Genomic DNA, 11,738 nt, shown 5'->3' with positions numbered 1-11,738 from the left:
TTAGGGATGTACCACCTCACACATCATTGTAGTCATCGTTTTTGTTTTTAAAGGCAACACATTACATGGATAAAAAAAGAAGCATACTCAATCAGAAAAGTTACAATCAAGAGATGTAGTCAGTTTGTGCCAGGTAGTGTGAAAACTTCTGTGAGTTGCGGGTGACACACGGAACCTGACCTGTTTAGTATAAAGATAATTGGGTTGGATTCAAGTCTTTTTCCTTCAAAAATTCAGCGTCCTCTCTTTTCCTTCTGCATTCAGGGGGGAAAACCTGCTACGTTTTTTTGTAGGTCAGTAAAATTAGATATATGTTTTACCAGTACTATCAGTTTCTATCTATGTGTAAAATTTTGAAACTCTTTCTGGGAAGAAACACTGAAATCAGTTACAAACAGTAAGCCTCCCAAATAGACCATTTAGAAAGTTACAATTCAATTTATTTTTCCACCATCTTTTAGAATCCGTTCAGATGAAATTAGTTTGTGTTAAATAGATACAATGGAATATATATATATATATATATATATATATGTATATATATATATATATGTAAATTGGTGGTTTTATGTTCCTTTTTATTTCTCTGGCTTTCCCTGAGTAAGGCTGAATGAGAGGGGTAGGGAAAAGACTTGTGAGATCTTTTAACCTGCAAAATTAAGAATATATGAAGATATGAAACAGAAGAAATGGGTATTGAATTTTAACTTGGTGTCATCTATTTTTCGGGTGATGAAGAGCCTTTCAAACGTCTTACACAATTTCTTGGCAGCTGTACTTCTTTGAAATTACCTGTATTTCTAGGATAGTGTTATGTCTGAAATCCAGGCCACCTCTTGGCATGTGTTTTATCAATTAAAGTATCACAAAAGATGTTTTGCATTTTTTGCCTTGCTGATTAAAGCTGGTTATAATGGTATCTTTCTCTTTTATGAAACCTAGTGTCATTCTTTTAGATGTTTATGTCGTGCAATCAGTTTTTACAGAGGCATCACCCTGCAACCTCAGAATTATTTTCTCACATTGAAAATTTATTGCTGTGAACACCATTGAAATAATATGCAAAACAAGTGTGTAACCTACACTTCACTACTACACAGTGTATGTTAAACTAAAACTATGTTTAAGTATATAGATGTAAAACCAGAAAAGTTAAAATTTAGTCAATAGTCAACAAATATAGAATGATTTTAATGGGTAGTAATACAGAATCAAAAGTTACTGAGAATACTTTTTTAGTTGAGAAAATGCTTACTTTCCATAAAGCTTAATCATACACACCATGTTCAGAGAATATATATAATTTTATGGGAAAACATTTTCCATTGCAGCAGCCAGAGTTCACCAACATTGTCTATGTAATGCCTGTAGAGTGATGCATATTTATGCAGCCATGTATGGTGATGCTTATCTTTCACTTAAAAACTGGGCTCCATTTTACTAGGGACTAAGAACTCAAGGTCTCCTCAAATCAGGATCTCAATGAAGCAAATCACCCATTTCTTATAATACCTTGGCACAACTATCTTCCTTCACACTTTCAATTTGTCAGTATTTGTGTGTTTTGGTGTCCCATCACATCTGATGGCTGCCTGTGTGTGTATTTGTGTGTGTGTGTGTGTGTGTGTGTGTGTGTGTGTGAATGTTAAACACATATAGAAATATGAATATTTTGGAAAGAGAAAGGTTTATATGATACTTAGGTATATGTTTCACCTTCTAATTCACACCTTTCATACAGATACTAAAACTTAATAATGCAACAGAATGAAGGCTATATATGTAGGAAAGGAAGTAGCTGAGTCTTTTTATATACATTCATACATATCTTTCTTAGAATAAACACTACACTGTAATTTTGTTTAAAAAAGTAAGTAATTGTGGCAATTTATAATGGTGGCAAAAAAATCTGTCTGAAATAATTGTTGCTCCGATGTCATAAAACTCCCTATACTTAGCAACACTTATAACACTAAATTTACCAAAAATGGCTGAACAGCAGAGATATAGTTTGCATTTTCTATACAACAGGCTATAAAACGTCACTTATCACAGTCCAGAAAGCACACAGAGATGGGTTTATATAAACATGTAATAACATAGTAAGCGTGCATGAAAATTTCCCAATGATTGCATCTATGCTCTCTCATTTTTGTTTTGAAATTTTAGTGTGAAAATGTGCCTTATGTTTCACATTTTTGAAAATAAGGCCTCCATACTTTTTTTTTTAATTATTATTCCCTCACAAACAGAAAGGGGCTTTTAAATGCGTTCCTGCATAAGTCTTCAAAAAAGGCCAGCACTTTGTCTCAAATGCAAGTTCCAACCCCTGCTCCCGTCGCACCAGCTGACCACCTCCTCATAATCTGCAGATGGTCCCACAGGAAGCCGCTCTTCTCTGGCACTCCCACTGACTGGCTCCTCAGGAACGCGCTAGCACTTTGGCTGAATCCAGGATCATAGGTAGCTTCTTTGTGTGTGTTGTGTTTTGTGTTGGTTTGTGTTGTGCCTCGATGTAATACTCCTTTGCTTTATGAATGCGTGCGGTCCTCACCGTCTTTTAGAATGTTCCAGCAACATAAAGACAGGCAGAGTAAATGAAAACACTGCGGATGTTAGGGAATTGTATTGGCCCCTGTTTTTGTTTTTGTTTTTGTTTTAGTATTTTTTCCTTCCTTTCTTCTCTCTTTCCTTTTTTTTTTTGTGTATGTTTTTTTTTTTTGAGAAACAAGAGCATGACATACTTGTTTGTTTTTTTTAAAAAGAGTTTTCCCTCCTGATCGCATTCCCTGTCTTCTTTTGTATGTGCTTCATAAAAAGGAAAGTAAATAAGTTTATATTATGTCTCAGATAAAATGAAGACTATTTCTATACAAGTGTCCTTTTCGAATCTTGAGATCAGACATAATACTCCTTATCCTTGTTCTTCTTGTTTTTGTTGGCGCTTTTCGCACTGCTGGGCTGCTTCTCCTTGACCACAGCCCCATTGGACTGTGCTGAGTTACTGATGTAGTTTCGACTCTCATCCACGTGATATGAGCCTTCATCCCGGTTTCTGTACTTGTACATGGCATAGAGGAGGATGAGGATGCACAGAGCTGCTGCTGCGACAATCCCCACCACCATGCCAGTGGTACTGCTAGACTCCCGGATCACCTCTGCCGAGCCTGGGTATGGTTCGCGGCCGCCCACTCGGGTGGGGTTGGCTGTAGGAAACAGGATGAGAACAAAGTGATTATTCAGTTTCCTGGATGCCAGCAAACATGCTAACTTAAGTATCTATTTTAGGGCCTGATGGAACAACGTCCGCTCTTTAGAGAAAGCGTTACAACACTAAATAGAGCTCTTCCTCTCATGGCCACTACATTGTAGGGACTCTATCCAAGTTTAGAGGTAGATGATATTGTCATCTATGTTTCCATCCTTCTCACAGATGAACTTAGTTAACACCACAGTTCCAGAGAGTTTTATAGGACCATTTTCATATCAGGTAAGACATCAGAAACCCAACATCAGATAGTCATGTAGAAGGAAGTTAATGAAGCTTCTGGATACCCAGTGCTAACTCTGGACTCATGAGGATTGATAAACAAGGAACAACGTGGGAATTCATTCCACTTTGTGATAAACATCGTACCAAACAATGAAATAATCCAAACATTTCTGAATAGTCCAGTTGTATGTTTCTTAAATTTTAGTTTTGTGTGTGTGTGTGTGTGTGTGTGTGTGTGTGTGTGTGTGTGCATGTGGTTATGGTAGACGCCAGAAGCATTAGATCCCATGGATTTGGGGTTACAGAGAATGGTAAAACAGTTTATCAGAGTGCTAGGAACCAAACCCAGATCCTTTGCGATATAGTACATGTTCTAGCCCTGTGCCTGTGTCTAGCCCTCAGTGCCTGCATTATAAAGTATAATTGTAGATACATGATTGTAAATAAAGACAGAACTCTTTTCCTTTACTGTTGAAAATCCACTTGTCTAGTAAGGGTACATGTGTCTATCCATTGGCAGTGAGCTAGTGATCCTCACGTTAACTTTGTATGGTGATACACGCCTGCAATAAATATCAGCATTTTGTAGCTTTAGAGAAGAATGTAGGGATGTAAACTTTCAATGTTTAAACTACCTTCTAGGTTGGTTTTGGGACAAATTTCATAATGTATCTAATGATAATAAAAGAGGCACTAGTAGAACTCTCGCCTGGTGTGTCAGCTACAAAACCCTCACCCGAACTTCTCTAAGAGGAAAAGTCGTCCATGGGTACACGTGATGGACTGTAGGATATATGATGTCTGCTCCAAGGCCTACGAGGACACTGAGGCTGCCCGCAGAACAGAAACTCCTAGGATATGGTACTAAGAATATGAGAACTGTGGGCGGCTTTGTGCTGTCTCCAAAGCATGGGAGCCAGTGCCTGTCTGTCCTCGACCCTGAACCGTTTCTCTGTAGCCTTTTACTTCTTGTTTCTTTTCTTTGATTCTCCATTGTTTACCTTACCTCACACAGAGACAACTAAAAGATTACTTTTCTGTTGTAGAGGGTTAAGAATACCATAACGTCTAAAAGTGTGCACACTGCTGTTAAGCAATCTCAAGATTCCAAAAATATATTGAACATATTTCTCTACATACATATTTGAGTGTGTGTGTTTCTACATTGGTGCCTCTTAATTACTCAGAGACATTTACTAATGCATGAAGCGCTGCTTTGAAAACCCACATCTAGGCGGGAAAGATTTCTTTATAGATAAAGACACGCAGCTAAGTCTAACGACCTGTGTTCAATCCCCAGATAGTACCTGATAGAAGGGAAGAACTTGCCTCACAAGTTGTCCTCAGACCTCCATAAAGTCACTGTCACATACATGAGCTGACACACACACATACACACACACACATAAAATGCAATAAAAACTTTAAAAAGAAAAACTACATTTTCAAACGTCACTAAGCTCTCTTCTGCATAAATATAGGGCTTTTGCTGTTAGTTTCTTTTCCTTCATCAAATAATGCCTCATCAATATAGTTGCTTATAAAACCATGGCTTTCGGTCTCAAAGCAGCAAGGAGCTCGGCTCTGTGACTGCAGAACGGAGCAGGAGACAGCCTTCTGTGACGATTGTGTCACTGTTTTACAGAAGGCCTGGTAATGGTGTCGAAAAAGCCTCCGAGGTGTTTCTGTGGCCAAGGTGGAGAGAAACAAAGACTATAATCCACACTATTTAATTACAGGAAGTGAATTTCTCCTCGAAAGCCTTCTGTAGTAAGTCTGTCAGTACCAGCAAACCAAAGGCAGCTCTTTCTCTTTAAATACAGTCCTCTTTGCCAAAGTGTGCCAATTAGCTCAGCTGCAAAATGACAACTTTCAGTGTGAACCTTTGGCAGTGTTCTTTTATCCTGGTGTCTCGAGAGCTGAAAAGGTAATTGTATTTAAATGTTACCTAAATCATTTCATTCCCGTACCTGATGAAGGAATGCTGAAACACCTTTTCACAATAACCTTTCTTTTTCGGGAGGAAATGAAAGGATAATGAGCTAGAATCCTAATCATTTAGCTTATTATATTACAACTTCGGGGCTTTAAACGTATTCAAGGTTTAAATTCAATATGCTAACAATGGATGTATGGGTGTGTGCACAATTAGGAACTGGTGTTAGATGTTTTTAACGCTGGAATATTAATCTCATTTTTCTCATGTGTATCTGATATGGCTCTGGAACACCTATGCAAGCAGAGCTCACAACAGGTATGTGCTCACTCTAGAAGGAGATCGCAAAGGCACAAGCAAACTCTGAATTCTGCCCTATAAGCATTTGATAAGCATCTCCTGTTTAAGAAATGTACTTTCCCATTCTGCAACACCAGCCAAAATGCTTAAGTCACATGAGGGCTACAAATAACTCTGCCTAACCCACTTTAAGAGATTTTAAATACCATAATTTTAAAATAACACAAAAAACACTCCCCAGAAAACTACAATCAAAAACCAATGACAAGTACCTTTTCATCCCTTTTATTAACATTAAAAAATTAACAACTATTAAAATAGGTATTGCTATAAAGCTGCTTAGACTACACGGTTGTTTCCATGTCTGCTTGGTTAAACAATAGTTACTTCTCTTTATGTCTCAAACCTTTCTTAAGGCTACATGATATATCCATTAACTTTTGTAATATTGTCAAAATAAATTATGTATTAATGAGAAATCTCTCCCTGATAGATGTACAATAACAGGCTAAATAACTTGAGATACGTTTATTAATTAAAATATAGCCACTAATGTTGTATTGTGATGGTCACTGAAAAAATCTCTGAGTACACTTCATATTAATTTGAATGTAGAAAATGTCTGAATGATACTGAGCTAAATTCCCTGTTATATAATTCCAAATCCTATATATTCTAAAATACATTGACTAGAAGGGCATCTATATATTAACCACTTAAGAGAGCCAATCTAAGAAAAATGCCTTAATCAGAGGAATGTAGAATTAATCCATATATTTCATGGGTTGTAAGATTTTGCATTTTCACACTTCACAATAAACACAAAAGTGGCTATAATGATGAGAAATGATTTTTTTTGAGCCCCTGTAAAAGCTGTATGAATGAACTTTGTTTTATCCATTCCCCTTCTCTCTGTCACAACACGTGACAGAAATATATGTTTTAAAAAAACAAATCAAAACTGGGCAGTATTGGCACCAGCCTCTGATTCCAGCACTCAGGAGGGAGGCAGGAGGCACACAAATCTCTGGGGAAGCCATGTCTACACAGAGACTTGTTTCCAAAGTCAAATAGTAGTAGTAGTAGTAGTAGTAGTAGTAGTAGTAGTAGTAGTAGTAGTAGCAGCAGCAGCAGCAGCAGTAGTAATAATAGTAATAATAATAATAATAATAATAATAGGAGGAGGAGGAAAGAAGAAGGGATAATCACACACAAATATGAACTCCAATAAGAAGATACATGTAGATCGTTAGAGCTGGTTCTTCACCCTGAGCCTTAGAGCACACAAGATCTATCTATGTCAGGGGTAAATTCCATGGGACTCATGGTGGTCACAAAAGGAGCCAAGTAGTAGATATGATGAGTGACTAGAAATGGAAATGCAATAAACTTCAATGGTTAAATATATTTTGCTTTAAAGCTAGGTAACTGTCAAGGACGGAAATGAGTAGGCAAGTCTCCAAAGTCTCATATGATCTGACTCATAGCATTAAACAAACTCATGAACTACACGGATGTATGAAAACATAATTCCAACATATTATATCTAGCAAACTTCCTCATGCCTTAGCTACTTCCTCTACTCTGTAGAAAAGCATGTGGAATTACGTCATTATCACAGTATATCACAGATATCACAGTATCAGCTTCCTCTACATGAGGTGAGAGAGTATGCCAATTTTGATAGTAACACAAAGGCACTGGATTAGGGTTGGCAATTTAATAAAAATGACTGTGAGGCTGTCAGTGGCACCGACAAGAACAGAAAGCCTTTACCAGGGCCAGATCCTCCCCATCAGCTATTTCATATTTTCTTCTGAACTCCATAGGAATAACCAAATTATCAACCAACCGGACATCCCAGGACTCCCAGGGACTAAATTTCTAACCAAAGAGTAAACATGGAGGGACCCATGGCTCCAGCCACATATGTAGCAGAGGACAGCATTACCCGGCATCAGTGGGAGGATGAGACCTTGGTTCTGTGAAGGCTTGTTTCCCCGGTGTAGGGGAAAGCCAGCACAGTGAGGTGAGAGTGGGTGGGTGAGCGGTAGAAGCAGGGGGACAGGGGATGGGAGTGGTGGTTCAGGAGGGGTAGCCAGGAAAGAGGATAACATTTGAAATGTAAATGCATTGAATATCCAAGAAAAAAGAAAAAAAAGCTGGAAAAGAGAAGCTTCTTCAATGAGGATAGAACCTGTACTAAATTTAAGGATAAGTTTTTCTTTAATACTTCATCACTGTTTAATACTTCATCACTATCTACATCTACATCTATCTATCTATCTATCTATCTATCTATCTATCTATCTATCTATCTATATCTATATCTATATCTATATCTATATGACATTCTCAAAGAATAAATAAATAAAAAACACTCTATCCTGAAAGGTTCAGTGATAGTGTATAAGCCATTATTCCATTGATCCTGAGGCCCTGGAGTTTTACACAATAGACTCAATTCAATAAAATGAATAAAATAAATAAGATAAAATAAAATAAAAAACTTATCTCTTTTTTTTTCAAAAGAGAAATGATATGTAAGATCCCAATCCATAAGATTTTTAGTCTGGGGTTTCTTTGGTAGTGGACAGGGCCACTTTGTATTTCCAATAATAAGTTTGCCAAGGCAGTGACATGCAGTCACATGCTCTGTTTATCACCCAAACTGCAATTTTTATGAATGTATTTTGTACACTTGAACAAGCAGTTCGCCCACTGTATCCTTATTATATTTATGTTGTTTCCAGAATTCTCTTTCGGGATAAGAGTGTAGTTTCCAGACTAATTTTATTTCACCAATATACACAACTAGTGTATAGCTTTATCATCAAGCATGACCCTGTCACGTCCAAGCATGTGCCTTTCTGTAGAGTAATGACAGTGAACATTCAGCATTCGAGTGTTAAGAAAGACCACTAAGAAATCGCCAGTCCTAAGGAATAATAAAGAGTAAAGCATGCCAATGATAAAACATGGAATGTCAACTATATATTTTGGAGGTGGAATAGCATATACAAAATCCCAAAAGCCCGCACGATTCTACATGTCTCATTTTGGTAAGTAGAGTTATTATCCTGCAATGATCCTTTTAAAAAAAGTTGGCAAGATATATAGATTGGACTTTTTGTAAAGAATCTTTTAGTAGTCCTGGTTTTATCATAGATCTAACTTAAAGTAATTACATTCACATTTCTATCTCTACCCATTTAGGAAAATCACCTCTCTAAAATAACCTCACTGGAACAGATCTCCACACTGTGTTTTAGATAGATACGGATGGTATTATAATTTGAGGCAAGCCTTGAAAATGGTTTCAGATTTATGGGGAAGATTTGACTTTTCCCACACCCAGTTACGTTAATACTGTGAAAAGAAAATTGGAACTGTAGGCTCCTGGGGTGCTTGCCAATTGAGATTAGTACATTTTTCTCTCCTGTGTCTAACAACAACAAAAGGGGGCTATTATTTTTCTCATTTTTGTCCTTCATTATACTATAGGCCAACATAAGCCGTCCTGATGGTATCAGTCTGAAGAAGAGAGACCTAGGCACCACATTTGCAGGAGGAATGGTACAGTGGTGCACACAGTATGTTTGAATTTCAATCTCTTCTGGGTTTTATGGGAAATGATGGCTGTTCTGCATCCTGAATCCCTATTGTTTGTCTGCCCACCAGGACCCACCATGTCTTAAGTCTTCTGTAACTCACGACTCACACATGAATAGGAAGAAAGGGGATACAGGATGGCTTTCGAGCTTCCTCAGTAAGCTAGAGATTCAGGGAGAATGAGGGACGAAGACAACACTGTAATCTAATTGGCTATGGAATGTCTGATTTTTTTTTCTCTGCTCCATTCCAAATTGTCAAATCTCATGTTTAAAGGAAGGTGTAGGGGCCACCATTCTGAGATCAAGAGGATTATTATCTTCTTTTGTAAGCTAGGGTTTATATGAATGAGGATGCTAAACACAGAGACTATTATGATACCCACTGCCAAGGTAGGGTGGCTACCTCAGTTGGCTTCTCATGAGAAGGACAGACCAGTGAAAGACTATATCTTTTATGACGTTTCTTTCATGTAAGAGGAATACACACAAAACATCCCTTTCCTGTCTTATGTAGGGGAGACCATAGGATCAAGCCATTTTTCAGGCTGCTGTATTTATAAACCCTATGTTCATAGTTTCAACCATCTGCATTCTTATAGAAACTTCATATGGCAATTAAATACATTTAATTGTATAAAACACTTGAAAGTATCATGGTGTACATGAACATACAGGAAAATCTAGCTTCTCTTGGTCCTTGCTAGCTTACTCACACCTGCCTACTCAACCTTGCCATTTATTTATTTATTCACTGAGGCAGGCTCAGCCATAGCAGTATTGCTCTTTCCAAGTCCCTACATGGAAAAGAAAGTTCTACTTCTCTGTTGACCACAGCTCTTTTTCATTCTTTCTGCATAAATAGTATGTATCTATCCTTCATGAAGTGTGCTCTAAGGCTCGCCTCCAACCTCCTCTAGGTGCAATCACATAGTATTCTAGAGTTGAGTTTCAAGGACAGTTTGAGATAGCACATAACTAAGCGTCTTGGATGCATCCCTTTATATACCTTTATAGGCGAGTAGATATACCACCAAAAATTTAAGTCATGTATAACAAAACCAGGAGAATTGTGGTAGAAAACAAATCTATAGGTGCCATACAGGAATGTGACTGTGGATTCTGAGTCATAAAAAAGAGTAGGAGAACATTCCTTTAATTTCAGAAACTGGAAAACCTGAAGGCAGATCTGGTTTTTGGAACCTGGCTGGAGCCATATAACAAGTTTTAGACCATTCACAGTGATAGCATGTCTCAAAAGGGAAGGAAAAACAAAACAAAACAAAAGCAAGTCAGCAAACAGCAAAACAAAATGAAAAAAGTCAGAGTAGTCTCCTAATAAGAAGCAGCACTGGGGTTAGAGAGATGGTTCAGTGGCTAAAAGCACAGGAACAAATCTGCTCTTGTAGCTCACAATTGCCCCCCAGCCACACGGCTCTGGAGGATTCGACGTCCCCCACTGGCATCTGTGTGAACCTGCACTCTTGTGTGCATGCCCCCGCCCCATCGTGCAAACACAAGGTCACATAATTGAATATGTGATTTTGAAGCAGTAACAGCACAGGTGGAATCATCTGGAGGAAGGAAAGACTTTGCTTTGCGGGAAACAAACTGACCAGGGTGGCCGCAGAACCGTGAACTTGGGAAAGTGAGGAGCTGTCTGAACGTGAACTAAAGCTTATCACAGTAGGCAGCCATAAGTATAAAGCACGACATGTGTGACATCACTAACAAGGTAACACTGCAAGAGAAAAGAGAGGAGAGATGATATCTGTGGAACCTATGAAAAACAGGAGTCAATACCTCTAAAACACAAAGGAACGTGCACCGAAGGATGAAAAACCAACAAGCCTTTAGAGGAATAGCTAGAATACACAGGTAATGGGTTGAGGAGTTCAGTAGTACAGCCAATGACTTCCAACTCTTACAGGACGGAGTCCAGGAACGTTTAGGAAATTCAAAGAAATGAACAGTCTCAATCATGTACCATTCATCATGTTGCAGACTCTGTAGCATGCTGAAATTTTAATGAAATGTTGCATTTCTATGTGACCTCACCCCATTTCAGACTAGTTTATATGTTCTTTGGTAAATGTTTTCTGCTACTCTATTTCTTAGCATTTTCTCTACTTCCCAACTTGTACTTGAGATGGAGCACACCTGCTGAAAGGTTTTCTAACAGATTATGGGAAGGGATTGTTGCAAGTTGATCAATGTTTAGGAGTGAAGTATGGTAAATGTTACCATTAAAAACTGTGAAAGTTTTTATTTCAGACTTTGAGAAATGGAGTTAAGCAAGTGGGCAAAGCATTGACATTGTAGATTCCCATGTTCTTCTGAGAGAATCTCAGTATGAATTGTATATATGTCTATGTATGACTGTGTGTGCTTGTATATG

General features: G+C 37.9%; 1 protein-coding gene across 7 annotated transcripts in view; it reads right to left on the bottom strand.

Moving 5' to 3' along the window:
- Positions 1-1,010: 1,010 nt before the first annotated feature.
- The window catches only part of Nrxn1 (neurexin 1), a 1,103,898-nt gene continuing 1,093,170 nt past the window's right edge, over positions 1,011-11,738 (bottom strand). For all 7 annotated transcript variants that reach the window (XM_032907826.1, XM_032907819.1, XM_032907820.1 and 4 more), the window contains one exon: positions 1,011-3,206. In XM_032907826.1, the coding sequence (XP_032763717.1) occupies positions 2,899-3,206 (308 nt within the window). In that variant the 3' untranslated portion in view covers positions 1,011-2,898. The remainder of the gene's footprint in view (positions 3,207-11,738) is intronic.

This window comes from Rattus rattus, chromosome 7 (assembly GCF_011064425.1).
Source record: "Rattus rattus isolate New Zealand chromosome 7, Rrattus_CSIRO_v1, whole genome shotgun sequence".
NCBI lineage: Eukaryota > Metazoa > Chordata > Mammalia > Rodentia > Muridae > Rattus > Rattus rattus.
The sequence above is the reverse complement of the archived record's forward strand: the minus strand, read 5'-3'. Positions and strand labels throughout refer to the sequence as shown.